The sequence below is a fragment of the Gouania willdenowi genome, chromosome 15 (assembly GCF_900634775.1).
Source record: "Gouania willdenowi chromosome 15, fGouWil2.1, whole genome shotgun sequence".
Taxonomy (NCBI): domain Eukaryota; kingdom Metazoa; phylum Chordata; class Actinopteri; order Blenniiformes; family Gobiesocidae; genus Gouania; species Gouania willdenowi.
This window is the reverse complement of record NC_041058.1, coordinates 16,951,209-16,969,555: the sequence shown is the minus strand read 5'-3', so window position 1 is coordinate 16,969,555 and position 18,347 is coordinate 16,951,209. Positions and strand designations below refer to the sequence as shown.

The 18,347-nt window shown below is 37.3% G+C and overlaps 1 protein-coding gene across 3 annotated transcripts; it reads right to left on the bottom strand.

Annotated features, from left to right (window-relative positions):
- Positions 1–4: 4 nt before the first annotated feature.
- Positions 5–14,342, bottom strand: agpat5 (1-acylglycerol-3-phosphate O-acyltransferase 5 (lysophosphatidic acid acyltransferase, epsilon)). Of its 3 annotated transcripts, none has more exons than XM_028468847.1 (9): positions 14,043–14,342; positions 13,614–13,846; positions 11,709–11,778; positions 11,523–11,638; positions 11,332–11,421; positions 10,046–10,136; positions 9,341–9,502; positions 4,197–4,320; positions 2,018–2,243 (listed from the first exon to the last, which is right to left on the bottom strand). In XM_028468847.1, exons 2-9 carry the CDS (start codon positions 13,830–13,832, stop codon positions 2,018–2,020), a joined length of 1,098 nt encoding a protein of 365 aa, XP_028324648.1. In that variant the 5' UTR covers positions 13,833–13,846; positions 14,043–14,342. The 3 variants fall into 3 exon arrangements, with proteins under 3 accessions (XP_028324647.1, XP_028324648.1, XP_028324649.1); XM_028468848.1 differs by having other exon boundaries at positions 14,209–14,331; XM_028468846.1 differs by having other exon boundaries at positions 5–2,243; positions 13,614–14,342.
- Positions 14,343–18,347: the final 4,005 nt, after the last annotated feature.

The window sequence follows — 18,347 nt, the reverse complement described above, 5'->3', positions numbered from 1 at the left end:
AAAGTCAGTCATTCCCCCCAAAAAACGAGTTTATTTCACCAAAATTCCCCATGTCTACATATTAAAGGTTTATTTGTTAAACTGCCCTTACAAAGTGTAGATCATTGCATTCATAGAACAAATCAAGCAACTATGAAGAGTAGACAATGCAAGCAGCAGCTCCAGCAGAGGGCCTCCATGCAAGCGCTGGGTGAGAAGGAGCCAGTGTGGCTCTCCATCAGACAGCTGAGGACCGACTCCTCTGTAGGGAAGGCACTCATTTGCAAAAGTCAGTTGGCATATATAATACAGTCTACAGATTCCTGATTAGTTGCAAGTTGCTCTTATCAGGATAAAATTAACTGTATAATGGCTGACAAGGATCTTTTTCTTTTTTTTTAAAAAAGGAGGAAGTACTGTTCCAGTGAGGTATAGGAGTGGCATGTAAAACATAAGTACTAGATCGATCTCTCTCTCACACACACACACAGGAACATCCAGTTTCAGACAAACCCATAGAAACAGACAGGATGGAAATAATGTAAAGTGACATTTAGATAATGTGACGGTTTCATGAGCGTAAACAACAATGAACAGTGCATTTAAACCCACATAATCTTAATACCAATGGCTGTGAGCGCACACGAGCTTCTTAAACAGTGACAAACATGGCTTTGTCAGCTTTACTAACTCTCACGTGAACTGCGACATGTTCAAAATAAACGTACAAAATGTCAACAGATTATATAATCCGTTACATGAAAAAAATTTAATCCCCCAAAATTAACAGTTTTGCCACCAACAGAACAGTTGCTATGAATAGACTTTTGAAGGAGACCTACTATGTTTGAAAAGTGATTAAATACCCCTGCATTTCTTTAATTGCCAAAAGGTCACGATCCCAAATAAAAAACACCAGCCTAGACCCAATGAAGCTGGTGTCAAATTACATTGGATTGCTACATATCAGGTAAGCTGGTGCTGTTGAAAAAGGCTTTTACTAAAACCCTGGCAGTCTCAGGAGGAAGAAGCGAGGCCTACCAGTCTGAAGCTTAACCAACCGTTTCAAATATGCTCAGATACCCAAAAGCATCTTATTTACCATAAAAACTTTCATCTACAGAGTCCCATGACAACAAACAGGAAAAAATAACATAATAGGTCTCCTCTGACGCAAACACAGACAGAGTAAATACACCAGGTTTTGGCAATGACTGACGTTTTTTTTACATGAAAGTCAGATTTTACATTGGTTGGACTTTAAGAAAAATGAAAAATAAAATAAATGTATCCCAGCACACACTTCTCAGATGTGACTCTGCAGGTGATCAGTGACAGAAAAGTTGTTGAGAAACACACAAAAGACTCAGAGTATGACAGACAACGTCAATAATTTGGGTTACTTTGCCTACATTCTTTGATGATGATGAAACTAAATGATTTCAGCACTAATGGAAACCTTCAGAGGACTGTGTGCTGTTGACGAGTCCAACCAATGTAAAAAAAAATAACTTTACATGACAAAAGTGCATAATCTACCTGATATGCAACGCGGCACATAAAAGACATATTGCAACCCATTTCATTAAAGTTGGTGCACTTATGACTGAATCCATCACCATTTTTGCAAATCTGCTTCAGTAATGTTGAGTATTTGATAAAGATTGGTTGATGTTTTCAAGTGCAGAGCACATTTGTATTTAACAAGTAACCCTAACTTTAATCGGATGGGGCACTTTTTAAACATATATATATTTATATATATATATGTTCATAATACATTCAGATTATATTGGAAAAATTACGGTAATTGCATCTGACAAAATTGTCAATGTTGCCTAAATTTCATTTGTAAAACCCAAATAACTCAAGAGGAAGCGATAAAATCTTAACGTTTCTCAGTATCTCCACCGAACAGACCGAGCATCTCATCACATTCGCTTTGCATCTGAAGCACATCTTTGTGTTTCTGCGATACAGACGAATGACATCAGCTTTTTCAGTGTTGAGCATCTTTAGAGTAGCTGCTTTTGCACTGTTAGGGAAAAACATTGACCCACAGCCAGCCCAGCAATGTGCCACACACCCAAGTCCTCAGGTAGAGTTTTCTGCCGCTCTCAGTCAGCAGCAATGGCAGTGTCAGCCCCCCCAGGATCATCGCAGAGGGCAGGGTTTTAGAGAGCTTCAGTGGGAAGGGTTTAGCCTCCCCGGGGAATCTGCTTATCTTTTCTGGATCCTGCGACTCGAAGAAATCTGTCAGGAGCCTTTAGGGAGTAGGAAAAAAACAACAGCAACGATTCCTTCTTAGTGCGAATCTAACAAAGGCATAATAAACGAAAACCAATCTGCTCAGTGAAACATCTCTATGTCAACAGCACATGAGATTTCTGTTTCTTAGCTGCTTTGTCGATGCTGCGATCAATAATTTAGATCTTCTCACCCTCTCTTCTTTAACATGTCACTTCAAAACACTCCTGTGTTTCATAGCCTACCTATGCCATCATATCCCAGATTAAAAATTGATGTTAGCACAGCAGCCTGAGATCCATCAGTTATTAGCTTCACTGAAAATATTTTTCATCGATGTTGAGTTTAATCTCAAATGGTCAATTACCGGAAAACTTAATAATAAAATAAAAACAGGGCCACATTTAAGAGAAACAATGTATAGGCTTCCAGTTCTTAGGTTTCTTTTAGTCTAAATAAAAAAAGAAAAAAATGGCAATTAAAGAAATAAACCTTTAATTTAATCAGTTGTTTAGTCTACACCTTGTAATGAGAAGATTTAAATTATTAATTAAAGGCACAATGTGTAACTTTTGGCCTCTAGACCTGTACATTTCACGTCAAGCGCCCCTAGTGGCCACAAGCCAATCAACAGTTAGTCAGTCTTTTTGTTTGCCTCGGCCATGACCAGGAGTCGAACAGGCGGAAAACTAGTAGCAAAAGCCTGAGCCCATTGAGTATATCAGAGCCTGTGGTCACGTGACTGCCTTCAGTGAAATGTTCTCAAGGCATTCTCCAGGTCACATGACCTGGCGAAAGACGGTCCGTCTCTCCAAACTTACATAGTCGGTATTTCAAGAGGGAAGCCCCGCTCTAAGCATTGATACTGTCAAGCGCTGTATATTGGCCTGAGGTATAATTTAAAATAACTCATATGGGTCAATTCTTTAGGTCAAAAAGTCTGTGTTGTACCTTTAAACCAGGGGTGTCCAAACTTCTTGATAAGAGGGCCAGATTTAGCGAGGTGAAAATGTGTGGGGGCCAACCATTCACCCTGAAATTCTTTGAACCATTAACATCAAATCCAAATAAACTATTTTATGAATTTTGCATTGCAAATGGAACACATTTATTCATATGGAACACAAATACATCTAAATAAGTTTATATTAAAATCACTGCTTTTTATATGTGAAGATCACGAAATGAAGAAAACATATGTCTGGGGGAAAAAACAAAAAACTTTCTGGAATATTAAATATATCTAGGTTCATGTGCAACATTACATATTCACTATGAAATGCTCACTGTAAATTCAAAACATGTAAACACCAACAATTATCTTATTCAAATGTTCTTATCCAGTGAAATATAAAATAGCTTTTTGTATTTTTTTTTTTTTTTTTTTAAACTGTGGTCAATGGTGCCGGCGGGTCACATATTATTGATTTCATGACAGAGGCTGCGGGCCAGTTGAAATTTAAACACAGGCCGCAATTGGCCCCCGGGCCGGACTTTGGACATGCCTGCTTTAAACTACTTGATTACATACATAAACATGAGTGATTATGTCTTATTATTAGGAAATTTTCTCTTAAAATACTGATATTTTACTTTGTTGTACATCTGGGTTTTACACTTTGGTCAAACCTTGTCCCTTTTAAATATGCTCTATAAATAAACTGGATTGGATAAATGCTTTAACACATTTCAGAAATGGAAACACCAACACATTTTGATTGGATGGATTTCAAAGTTGTGCAAACTGCAAATGAACAGAATGTATTAAATCATAATAATTTAGAATTTCTTTTGTAATGTAATTTTATATGAACTAAATTGGTCTGATATAAAGTTCAATTATTTGCAACAACTATTTAAACTGCTCCTTCAGACACCACACATAGGTAACAATGAATAAATGTTGGTGGTACAATAAAGGCCAAATGGTGAAGAACTGTGTGAAACAATCCACACAATCATTCACTTACTGGTCTTTGAGGTTGAAGCGATCGTGCAGCCACCTGCGGAAAAACAAGGGCTCCGAAGGAATTTCCTTTATGTCCACACGGTCGAAGTGTATGTGGACACGGGGGCATTCTTTGCAGAGGAATTCTGGCAAACACAAAAAAAAAAAAAGAGACTAAACAAAAACAGGAAAATCGTTTCATTTGGTGCTCACATACACTAAGCACTTAAAACCAACACAAAGGGACAGTAAAGTGGGTCTCCTCGATGTAACAACCATTAGGTTTAAAATAGAGGTGTAAGAAATCTGTTATCACAAAATAAATGGAACACAAGGTGTCATCTGCACACCATCAATTGTGTTTGATTGTCCAGAAAAAATGTTAATTAAAAAAGACATACTTTAGCAAATTAAAGTCAGTTTGCACCCTTAAAAACTGACTGCAAGTCAAACCCTTATGATATTCTTGTGTCAGCGACGCGTTGCAGCCAAATCAAGTGTGAGTGTAGCAAGTGAGGAAAGCAAGGCTATGTGTCCCAGAGGGTCAGACATAAAAATGCAACCAAGTGTGAACACTCAAGGCTACATATGTATCCCTGGAGACCTTCAAGTTCCTGTTTCAACAACATGCAATATTATCAGGAAATGTGGTGTCGGGGCCTAAAGAGGAAGCTCAATCAAAGTCAGCAGTGAAGGCCCGTGTTAGTGTTGGGAGTGAGAAACTCCATCAGCTGCTCCACAGATTAAAAATGACCTTCAGCAACAACAAGTGACTGTTTGTGAACTGATCACGGAGTGAGAGAGGCCGCGGAAAAACGCAAGCAACTCAACTCTGATCCAAAAGCCGCATAGTATTTATGACATTGACAACTAAGTCTGTGTGTGCTGGATTTGCTTTTGTGCAAGACTTAAACAGCTTTTAACTATTAAAAAAACCTTGGCAGTATTAGGAAGGGTGGCTTTGAATGAAACATTTAACTCGATGGTAGGGCTGGGCAATTTTGCCAAAAAAAAAAAAAATCTAGTTTTGTTTAAAAAAATTTTTTATTTCAATGCACTTAAAAATGGCTGCAGACATCAGATATATTGTCAAAAGTGCAACTTTATTGCTGTGATTGTCCTCAAGAGTTAAAATGCATAGAACAATCCCAAAATAAAAAGTAAATGAGGTGCTGTCATTCAACAATTTCAAGCTTTAATCCAGTTTTAAGAATAAGTGCAGCAGCAACTTCACACTAGATTCAATTTTCTGATTAAGAAATCAGATAACTACATATTTTCTAACATATAACATTACAATTAAAAAAATAATAAACTCTTCCCTTAGCATCTCAGCATAGTGCGAATAAAACATTAAACATACCTGTGGTTCACAAATAACCTAAACAAATGTTAACAAAGAGGGGGCTGGCTCACATCGCGCTATGGTAACCCACAAGGACAGAACGCCAAAAAGTAAAAAAAACAAAACTGTGGTGGAAAAAAATGTAAAAAAAAAAAAAATGTAAATAAAATATATATATATTTTTTTTAAACTCAAATAGTTTTTATCTACAAATTCGATAAATCGATTAAAGTGATTTTTTTGCCCCGCCCTACTAGATGGGAATTTGTATTTAAAGGAGTACATTAATAATATATCCTTCTTCGTTCCAGCAGAGCTCAGTGAGGCCCCTGGACATAGAGCTTGTCCATCAAAGAAATAACACACAGTTAGAGCTATTAATTATTAATCATTCTCAACATACACCTAACATCCTGCTCTGTTATCCAAACAAAATCTATGAAGGTTTACAGAAAATGCAGCATTAAAATCAACCACATCAGATCATTAAATAGATATTCCGGGTATGTCCGATATCTGACATAACTTCCAATAAAAACAAAAAAACAGTCATCAACATCCCCCGCCACATTGGATGTCATTATAACTCACAGCCTTTTCCTAAATGATGTATACGTAAGAAAACATTATCACATCAGAATATAAAATTACTAACTATCTTAAACTGTTTCTAAGAAAAGCTGTCCGCTTTGAAGATACCTCAAACAGAGTCAAAAAACGGAACAAGGCCAATTACTCCGAAAAAAATAATTGCACGCTTCTCATTTTCGAACGCCATTGAGGTATTGATACCCTGAAGCCACACACTGAATTTGGTTTTCCCATCTTAAACAGTTTTTATGCAAATCTGTCCCCTTTAACTTGGACGGACGGAGCCCAAATCATTATCCCCATTCCACTTTGTGGCGGGCGATAATAATTTAGGAAAAGTGTTAGTTTCAGAGGAAACTAACAAATTTTGATCTCCTGGAACTAGAAGATTTTAAAAGGGGAGCTTTTGAAAATAAGACCCTGGTCCTGATACAATGATGATACCAAGTACTTATTCTCTTACACTTTAAGAGCTCCATATTCAGGCATTATAATACAGTGAAAGTTTATAATTCATGTATTAATTATTAAGTGTGATATTTGTACTGTAAGGTTGAACACTTGCATGATCAAACCAAAGTAAACTAGCCACACCTTTGAGACTCTTTTTTTGTTTGCTGCAATCATACGATACTTCCACTTCCTTTTGAAATCACAAAATTACCTTCACACCATCTGTCGGGAAGTGTGCGATAAGACGGGAACCTTTTCTATTTTCTGCTTTGTGCGTTAGAAAGACACTGATGTTTATTCCTGATTCAGACGGGATGTTTTTTTTTTCTTCGAGCATTTAAACATCTGAGAACAAGCATTCATCAAAGACTCCAAACATGTAGTCACGCAGTTGACAGGAAGTTGCACATCTTGTCGTTTGCTGTGTGATTAATTAGGAGGAGGATGAGGTGATACATTGGATGATGGAACAATATGTACATGTTTATGGATAAACAGATGATTAACAAAGACAGTCCTGTTTACATGTGGAGTAATGAGTTATGGAAATAAGTGTAGATATTACTAATGGAAAAACACTACAGTTATAGTTCTAATTTGGCATAATATAAAGCTTTAAGTTGATTACTTTTGTTCAAGAATTTAAAGTCTAAATTAAAGAAAATGTCCATTTATTTACCATTTGTTGTTAACGGTTATCATTACAGGGGTAGCATAATGTGCAACATTAATGGTTATGAGTGGTATCTAAGATGAATGCCTGATGTCTATATATAATGCATATAAAAGCAGCAATGAATATATCATTATGTTGGTCAAAAGGAATCACAGCTTCCCTTTGATTTAAAAAATACAGTGGATATAAAATGGTGTTCTTTTGGTGATGAGCGGTGTTGTTTTTGGGCCAAATAAACCTTTTAGAACTATGGCCAAAAAGCTCAACCTTGGTTTCATCGGACCATAACACATTTTCCCACATGTGTTTGGAAGACTTCAAATGTGTTTTTGCAAAATGATGGATGTTTTTCTTTGTAAGATAAGGCTTCCGTCTTGACACCCTACCCCAAAGCCCAGACATATGAAGACGACGGGAGATTGTTGTCACCTGTACTACACAGCCAGTACTTGCCAGAAATTCCTGCAGCTCCTTCAATGTTGCTGTTGGCCTCTTGGCAGCCGCCCTGACCAGTTTTATTCTCGTCTTGTCATCAATTTTGGACTGACGTCCTGTTCTTGTTAAAATGTCACTGTTGTGCCATGTTTTCTCCACTTGATGATGACTGTCTTCACTGTGTTCCATGTTATATTTAATTGCTTGGAAATTATTTTGAACCCTTCACCTGACTGATATCTTTGAACAATGAAATTCCTCTGATGCTTTGGAAGCTCTCTGCGGACCATGGCTTGTGCTAGAAGATGTGGCTACAAAAATGTCAGGAAAAGCCTACGAGAACAGCTGGTGTGTGTGATGACTCCAATTTAACATGAGTTTGAATGTTATTGGTTAAATCTGAACACAGCCCCATGCCACGTTATAAGAGGGTGTGCACACTTTTGCAACCTCATTCTGTTTTTTTATTTTTACTTCACCTCCCTGAAAGGTTTCAGTTGTACAGCTTATAGGTCACATTAAAGGTGGAAAAGGTTGTGAAATTATTCATCTTGTCATTTCTTTACATCACAAAAACCTGCCATTTTGAACAGGGGTGTGTAGAATTTTTATATCCACTGTATATATTTTCTTTAGTAAAAATCCAGATATTTGTTCCCAAATGGATAAAACATTTTGGCTCACGTTTCCATTCAAAATCTGAAGGATTATATAGATAATAGTGTTACAAATGCAATGTAAACCAAGTGTAATTTTGGGATAGAAAGAAAGCATTTCTCTTTAACCCATTGAACTGTAAATTCACCCAAAAAAAATCTTTATCTTTTTTCTGGGTACAGAGTGTCAGTTGGAGCCAATCCTAGCTTGTTCATAGTGCAAGGCAAACAGTTCTCTGGTACAGTGATAGGGCTAATATTTATCTTATTTATTTATCTGATCATGTCAGGTAATTTAATTTTTTTTTACCTTTATTTTCATGTACGTACAGGTACATACACAAAATTTGTTCCCTGCATTTGACCCATCAGTGGGCAGCTACGGTGCAGCACCTGGGGAGCAGATGGGGGTTAAGGGACTTGCTCAACATCAAACAGTGTTGGCCCGGGTGAGACTCGAACCGGCGACACTCTTCTTCCTTATCCCTGAAATCTCCAGTCGACTGAGGACTTTGCAAAGAGAACAGCCTGCAAAGCCTCTGCTCCTGCACGCCCCCATCAGTTCCTGGTACTTAGCGCGTTAGCAATGCGCTCTTCCCAGCGTACTGGGAATAGATCGAATCAAATCAGGAAACTGGGCTGATTAAGCATCCTTAGGTAATAGAGCAACAAACATTCATGTTCATCAACAAAATCACCCATAGACTGCATATGGAGATAGGAAGAAATACAAACACCAATGAGAAACATTTCATGACCGTCCCAGGATGTAAGTACTTATCAATAAACCAATGTACTGCCATACAAAAACAAACTAAATATATTTTTAGCTTATATGACCAGCTCCTGTTTGAAAGTAAGAAGTTTGACCTGCTCAGAAATACAGATTATAGTCTCTTGATAAAACAGAGAGAAGCTGTTCCTACCCCAGGTGCAGCATTTTGTTAAAAGGGGAGTTGATGTGGAGAACTTGCTCTGCCTTGTAAAGCTCAGGAGCAAGTTAGGCTCACCTGGCATTGAAGGTGCAGGCTTCCTGTGACCTGCACTATCCACCGTCCCTTCATAGGCCACCGTGACGTCATACACAGCATCCAAGTGATCCCTCATGGTTTCAATGGCAACATGTGACGCTTTCATCCGGGGTGTTAAAGTGTGCTTTAGAACAGTCAGTCCTGTGAAATAGAGGACAAAGCCATAACAAAATTATAACGAGAAAGCTTTTTGTCACTTTGATTTTCTACTCCTATACTTTTTCAATTATTTATCACCAAAAAACAACTCAAGCACCCACAAAGAATCAGTCTATTCATTTTGTCTGTTATTCCCTTGGCTGTTACAGCACCATCCTCAGCTCACTAATACTGCACTAATAGAAGATAATGTCACGCAAACATATCTGCTCTCCAGAGTGATTTCTTTGGATTAATGGGGGAAGTTGGCATTCAGAACTGTAGGCTAGAGATAGGCTTAATCTCTGCAGAATCAACACACTCATGGAGCCAACCCAAACAACTGTGCCATACACTGGCTTTATAATGTGTGCGCACATGCAAAAATACATCACTAGCTACAATGCCCTGAAGCTACAGTAAGCCTAGACAAATACCACTAATTCAGTTTCTACATGTAAAAGCTTGGAGCATCAAGACAGCACATCCTGTGTTTTTGTCTTACAGTTTATTTATATGAACATATGAGGCCAAAAATGTGTTTACCTTCTTTTTCCGCAAAGGCCTGACTGTCAGCAATAACGTTCTTCAGCTCTGGATTAAACCGAGTTCCTTCTGGAAAGATGACAAGGTACATCTGTTGGAGGGACACAAAATAAGTTTAAAAAAAAAAAAAACATGAAATTTGGCTTTTTTTGGACACATTTTGCAGAAATATTGAAAAAAAACTCATGATTTGGAAAAAAAAAAAACCTCTGCTATTTGGTTGTATTTGTAACTACCAAGCATTTGAACAATTTGTAGAATAAAAACTACATTTTTAACCTTTTAACATCTGCAGGAATTTGGCATTTCATAAACCCAACTTCAGCAGAGATCTTACTGTGTGCTATAGGCTAGGGGTTAATTTTGGCACTCATGAGTGTTTTATCATCTTAGAGTAGACAGGATCTTTCCTGCTAAACACCCACACCCAGTAAAAAAGAAAGTACATTTAACACTAATCAGCTTAGAAGTCACATGTGCAGAAAAAAAAGAGTAATGTTAGGAGAAAAGTCAAATTAATATTACATTAAAATGGCTGGGAAACTGACTTAAAGCTATACACAAGATGGTAGGTCTAAAGCTGAATGACTAAACTTTGTTACTACCGGTAATTTGTGTTAGGAATGTCTTTGGAGTCATTTATATGAGCTTTTAGCCTTCGAACACACGCAATCTCTTCAGTAATCGCACATCCTGTTGTCTTCTCGTCAGGATTAATCTTAATATTTAGTCTTAAAGTTACTTTATGTGAAATAGCATTTCATTCGACCATTTTAGTGCTTAGTTTACATGCCATCTAGTCCTTGGACATTATGATGGTATTTATGAGAAGAACAGGAACACTGAAACAGGAAATGACAAATGGGATTTTGAAAAAGCCAGTCGGCGCAGTATTCAAGATGCCACTGTTCACCATCGTCCTATAGATCCAGCATGCTTTCTAGCTGAACAAGGAATACACTTTAAAACGAGTAAGTCTACGCTATGATCAGAGCAATCAGATTCCTTTAACCTCATTAAACCAGATAGAGTAACATGAATGGGCACTTTTTTTTTTATGTTTTATAATTGCATGTGCAGTTTCTAAATGGCCTCCATTTCTACGGGTAAAATTTATATTGAATAGTTTTTCAGTTGAGCTGTTTTTGACATTTGGATTAAGTCACCCTTTAACAAGTGCAAAGGAAAAAGGCTGCTCTTTATAGCCAGTCTTTATTTTGTCTCCATTTATACTCTAAGATAAAGAATAAAAACATCTAGTACATGAAAAGAAGATAAAAACCTACTGGTGCTCCACACTCAGTCTGAGTGCGTAGTTTTTTCCTCATCGCCTTTTCATTAAACTTGGCACTTCGTTTAACATAGATTCCACCATGCTATAAGAAAAGGAGCAGAGCATATGGAAATTGATTTACAATAAAAAATTTAAAAAAATCACGCTTTACGTCTTTGCATACTTGAGTGATTACTAAATTACCTGAGAAAAATACCATCCATAAAGTGGTAGCCACTTGAGTCCATCTTTGAGGACATACCGGACGTGACCAAGGGCACTCTGCCGGATGGCAAGCATGTCGGCAATGATCCAATCAGCTGCAAGTGACAACAGGTATGTAAACAGAACTGAAGGCTAAATGCACATTCAATAGTTAAAGTGCTTTACCTGTACACTGATGATTGGAGAGGTAAACCACATTCTCTTTGTTCTTTGGTATATCTCCATAAATAACAATCTACGAAACAGGGGAAAAAAAATGCATGTGATTAAGATAGTTCAGGGCAATATAGGATAGGTTAGGCCTGGGCAATATATCGAGATTCAAGATATATCGAGTTTTCTGTTATGGTGATACAGTAGTCCCTCGTTTATCGCGGGGGGGTTACGTTTTAAAAATAACCCACAATAGGCTAAATCCACAAAGTAGTCAGCTTTATTTTTTACAATTATATACATGTTTTAAGGCTGTAAAACCCCTCACCACACACTTTATACACTTTTCTCAGACAGGAATTAACATTCCTCTCTTGTTTCAACACTCTCAAAGTTAAAACCTTCGTAGATTTGACTTCAGAGTCACACTGCTAGTGATCAGACATTGATGAAAGTTGTACATTTTGTGCAGCTGTTTGTTAATAAATGTGCCTGTGTGGCATTTTTCATCATCAAATTTAACCAAAATTGTTTTTCTGGTAAGATTTTAAGATTTATACCATATACAGTAACACTATTTTGGGAAAAATATAGAGATATAAATTTTGGTCCATATCGCCCAGCCCTTGGATGGGTGTGTATGCATTTAGGCCGCATTTATGTTGATACAACTTTAAAAGTTAAACTATTTATGCATACACATTCACCTGACAACGCCCCAACGTACTCAAATACCTAAGATTAAAGAAGCATTGTCAGGGAGAGAAGGCATTCTTGTCACTCATCTGGTTTTTCAAGACCTAGTCTAGTGTAAGTTTCATTGATTGCAGAGGCCTGCATAAAAGCTGTGTTTTAGAAAGGCTATAAACACATGATATTGATTTCAAGGTTTCATTTTGTTTAGGAGGTGAAACTGCATGCACGCTAACAACAGACTAAACAGATGTTGTGGGGATTAAACTGGACTCTCAGTGATGACTGAAGACGCCGCTGTCCAAGGTGAAGGCCATCTTGGTCAATGAGTCCCACCCACTCCATGATGTGTTGGTCAGCTACAGAAGTAGCTTCAGCACCAGGCTGATCCCACCACGGTGCTCAACAGAATGCCACAGGAACACATTCCTGCCTGTGGCGATCACACTGTACAACTCATCACCTTTAACCTGACATCTTTTTGATTCTTTTATATATCTGTATTATTTTGTACATTTGTAGTATTGTTTTTTTTTTTAACCTCATCTTATTTTTTCTACTTTAATGTGTGCACTTGTATTTAATCCTTATTTAAAGACTAACTAAACCCCTGCTTTCTCCAGACCTGCTACTAGGAGGGAAATTCCAAAATGCCTGGATTATAGGCGGGGCTCCAGGAGCGGTTAAGACACTTTCAGTCTATACAGTACTAGAAAATCTCCAATAAACATTCTATGCTATGTTAACAAACTACTCATTATACCTCTCTATTCACTCAATCCAACCCACTCACAACAGATTTTCCACAGGTGCTAGAATTTATAAAAAAGGGCGGGGCTAACAGTGTTAGTTTGTGACGTAAGATGGTCCCAAAACGTCAGATGATCTTGTTCTCAGCCAATAGCAAAAATTAATTGTAATCGCAGGGTTTCAACCCATAGAGGGCAGTCACGCTGACATTTTAAAACAAAATATGCTTAATTCAAATACTTGGACCAGGATCAATCAACAGCACTACTTCATACCCAAAGTATTCAGCAGGAAAAAAGTGGTTTTGGGATTTAGTTACCCTTTAATTAACTGTATTTTACTTAACTATGCAAGTTTTCTTTTCATTTTCTTTGTTTAAGAGTTTATTTTCATTTGTAATTATGTCTCGAGCCCCTGTGACAAAAGTAAGAAATAAAATACTTGTGATTCTGATGCAGCACACTGTCCACTCACCTCAACTCCTGTGTAGTTCTCAAAGAAGAACAGGACCATGCTCTGGTAGATGCAGTACAGTCGGTCATCTAACCTGTGATAGACACTGGCAGGTAGCACAGCTGAAAGTAGGCGCCATACTCCCCATGACAGCAGGTAAGGTGGGGCTGTGCCCAGCATGATGGTGGCTGGAAACCAGTACCGCATCGAGTATGTGTGCACGACCAAAGACAGCAGCATGGCTCAACCTCTACCTGCGCACAAGTAACACTGAATATCCCTGAATAAAACTGCTGGTAAGACACAGTGCTGCACACCCTGCTGCCTGTCCTGACAGGTCAACATGAGACAGAGCTGCAGCTACTGCTAATTTTAACCTTGTGTACAACCCTCGCTAACTAAAAGCCATGCTGCACCGCACACACACAGAACTAAGTCCAACTGTCTCACCAAACAAACATGTCAAAGCACAGAACCACAGCACGACCTCAGCCACAGCCGACCACGTTCCCCGCACAAGTTCATCGAAGATGCTAGCATGCTTCAACCAGGACAGGAAGTTTAACAACACGCTACTATTGACATTAACTGTCCACACTGCTGTGTCAACACTCACAAAGTCCACCATAAAAGTAAGTTCCGGGACTGTGGAGTAAATTCTAATCTACTTCTACTCCTACTTCCTTATTTTTAACGTTAGCTGCTCACAATCTAGCCGCAGCAAATGTCACACACACACGCCTCCCTACGTCATCGTACCCTCTAACATAGAGGCTTCCCATTGGCTGAATTCGTCACAAATGCTGGAGTCTTTTACCATTGTTGTTGTACAATTCATATTTTTTTCAAATGAAATAAAGTAAAAAGTTCCCATTAAATGCTCATTCCCTTCAGTAAAAAAACAAACCAAAAAAACAACAAAAAATAGAAAAAGTTAAAAAAAAAAAAAAAAAAGCAAGATACTAAGTAATACTAATTACGAAATAGTATCTCAAATATGACTTGGCATCTCATAATTAAAACTAAATTTTTTTTATTAATATTTTACTTTTCCTAGTTTTTTTTTTTTTTACTGGCTAAAATAAGCTTCCATGGTTTCCATATTAATGGATCTTTTCCTTTAAAATAAATTAACCTGACACAAACAGGCTCTATATAGGTTTATATTGTTTGTTTACATGGTATTTATTTCACATATGTACATGGAATTAAAAAGACATATGCAGCTCCACAAACCCAACCTTAAAACACATATACTGAGTCAGGGGTCTGCAACCTTTACTCTCAAAGGAGCCATTTTGCCTAATCTCGCCAGGATTGAAGTCCTTCCGGAGCCGCAAAAAATACCTTCTCAAGGAAAACAATACAGTGTACAAAATGCTATGCAGTTAAAATAATATCGAATAATTTTTAGAGTTAATGGATTTGAAGAGCTACAAAAAATAACTTGATCATGTCGGTCAACACATGCTAATTTCTTGCAGCATATCAAGCATACATAATAAACTGGCATGTTGGCGATGAAATAAATCTTTCCCCACACAAATGCAATCTCTATATTCTTTCAGAATAGTCTTTTTGTTAGTTTAGTTATCTTAAAAGGAATTTAAAACCTAGGTTAGCCACAGGGGCAATGAAAGTTGATGGTCTGTAGTGGATGTGATTTATTTTGAGGTTAAACAACTGTTTCATCAGATTTTTATTTTAAGTTAATGGTATTAATCATCAATACCCTCTGTAAGAAATACCAATTCATTGATTACATTTTTTTTTTTTTTTTTAAAGCTATAGGGAGCCATTGCAAAAGAGTTAAAGAGCCACATGAGGCTCCAGAGCCGCAGGTTGCAGACCCCTGTACTGAGTAATAAACATCAAGTTGCATTACAGAATTGACCTTTTGACAAATCAAAGGAGTGAGATTAAAATTTAGTTATTAGTTATGCGTGAAAAAAGACCACATAACTTTCAAGACTTACCCAAATTTCAAAGATTTTGTACACAAAGATTATTGCTCTTTCGTAAAGACCATCTACTATTATTTACTAACAAACAAACAAAAAAAGAAGACATTTTTGCATCTGTAAATCTAAAAATAAACTTAAAAAAGTATACAAAATTAACCTTTTTGTACATACTGTAAAATGCTGTGCTTTTATGTAAAAAAAAATGTGCTGTAGGCTATCCAACTTGTGTTAGAAATGTGAATACACATTAACTAGTTTAATGTCCTTGACCAATGAGTCTAGAAAATATCCTCCATATTCTTTTAAGTTGGTTTAACACATTTTTTAAGTCCGTTCTTCTTCTTTTTTTAAACCAACAGCATTGATATTTGTTTGAAATTATTGTCTGACATGCTTTAATTCAATCTTGCCACTCCAGAGTCCTCCCTTCAACTCTGCAGATGTAAATTAGCTCAAAATTAGGTACAATGCATCAGATTAGTCTTAATATTGCACATTGTCCTTAAACCAAAACTCATATCTTCGATCACCAATGTCAGGTGGAACAACAAAAATAAATCAAATTTCAGTCAGCGGGCTCACAACGGTTTACATTATTTATCAACCAATTATTTCTTACCAGTTGGTGTCAGCAGTGTCCTATGTTGACATTGATTCTGTTATTTTATCTAATTCACAGGATAAATATTAAATAAATGATTTTTAAAAAAAAAAAAATCACAATTAATGTATTTTGCGAAAACCTCTGCATTTTGTCGTGGCAGTATGAATGGAATGTATAAGTAATTCTGTTTCAACAAATATATTGTGTTAAACAACAAAGGTTCAGTATTGTTTAAAGTGTTTTTGTTTGGTTTTTTTTTTTTTTTTTTTTTTTAAAGAGAAATCTGAACTTGAATTACTCCCGTCATTTGTAGCCACTATAAGTCTGTGCAAAACTAGATATCCACTAGGTGCGAGCCAAACTATAAAGTCATAGCAACATGATCATGTATGATCTCTGTGTTTTAACAAAGCTAACAGCAGATCATGTATTTAGCTAAGGCATTGTGAATCACACTGTTATGCAGGGACAGACTGTGAGCAGTGCAGGGAACATGTTCATAAGCTAGAAGTCTCTCTGCTGCCGTATTTCCTGTACTATCCGTGACAAGTGTGCTTACTATATTTTAAGTCTCTAGCAGCAGTAAAAAGCACACCTGACTGAAACCATAGTTGAGACTTGGTGTGTAAACCAAAACTAGTCATCCTACAAATTTATCACGCTCCCACTTTCTGTGACTGCTTTAGACAGATGTCTGTGTTGCTACCTTCAGTCAGGTGATAATAACTGTGTTTATTACTGAGTCTCAGCCTTGGCTCTGCAGGTAATTGCAGAACAATATCCACTTATCCTGCCAGTAATGGAGGGTGATGGATGTGAGTGGTGTGGTTAAGATGTGGCCTTTTCTCCCACACCCGACCCTTGCCATTCAGGGGCATTCCATCTACACATAATGTTCTAACAGGGTGCTGTCCAGACAGACAGTCATGATGGGGTTGTAGTTAATTTTGCACATCTGACCCCTGTTGTAGACCTTCCTCACCATCTACACTAATGTCCACACCCCCCCATACTCAGTCTCATTCCATTCACAGTCTAGCACCAGGTGTTTCCATGTAGGCAGACCTGTTAAGTCTATATCATGTTTTTTCATGTCTGTGCCTACTCCTCACTCTTCTCTTACTTTTCTGTTTCAGGTGTCTTGAAGCTGGAGCTGGCAGTGCCTGATCTGTGGTTCACGGCTCAACTAGTCTGGGACACTCTGATGTTCTATCTCTCCATCCTGTTCTGGTCTCCTCTTTCTCTCCACTAACCCCAGCCAGTTGATGTAGATGGCTGCCACCTCTGAGCCTGGTTCTGCTGGAGATTTCTTCCCGTTAAAAGGATGTTTTACCCCCCTCTGTAGCAGATGCATGTTCATGTGAATTTGTTGTTTTTTTTTTTCTGAAGAAGTTTATATTTGTATAAGCACTACGAGATGACTATTGTTGTAATTTGCGCTATATAAATAAAGTTGAATTTAATTGAAATGATGCTATCTTCAGCATATCAACACCAAAGCTGAAGGTTTACCACGAATCCACGTCGTCCATTTGTACCCCTCCAGACTTTTGCAGGCCCTCAAAGATTCCCCCGAGTAAGAGAAAGGAAAGACAATGAAGTAGTTGTATATGTCCTGGTACTGTAGATCTGGGACTTTGTCTTTCGTTATGGATGACTCGATAGAGGTAAAAAACACGGTGCATAATAAGGGTCAGTTATGTTTAACCTTTTCAGTTTTAGACATGCAGTGGATTCTCAAGTATTGAAGATGATGCTAGAGTCATTAAATATAGCTGCTGCCAGAACTTCTAATAATCATTATTAAAGGTAGCACCAAACGTACAAACTGACCTGATGAATCACAGATGCCTTAAAAAAAGGAATAAAATTGCGATTAATGTGCGTTAAATTATTGGCATTAATAAGATAATGCATTAACGCGATATGTTTTACTTGGACAGCTATAAAAAAAAAAAAAAAAAAACATGAAACCCAATTTAAATATATATCTTAAAACCTTTATTAAAACTATCATCACAGAACTCTCAGTATCTTTTTCTCTTTTACTTTGAGTTTTGAACTGGCTCAGGAAGCATATTTAAAATCACATTTTCAAGCATAAACACAGTAACAGTAATAGTCATTGGTACCAAAAGGGAAGATCAAAGAAGATGCAAATCGAAGGCTCACACCATATTTGAAAAA

Excerpts from the sequence above, each read along its gene's own strand:
- agpat5 (XM_028468846.1), bottom strand. The coding sequence starts at position 13,832 with ATGCTGCTGTCTTTGGTCGTGCACACATACTCGATGCGGTACTGGTTT. Across the intron at positions 11,779-13,613 it reads AGAACTACACAGGAGTTGAG|ATTGTTATTTATGGAGATAT; the intron begins GTGAGTGGACAG and ends CCTGTTTCGTAG. Across the intron at positions 10,137-11,331 it reads AGACTGAGTGTGGAGCACCA|ATGTACCTTGTCATCTTTCC; the intron begins GTAGGTTTTTAT and ends TCCCTCCAACAG.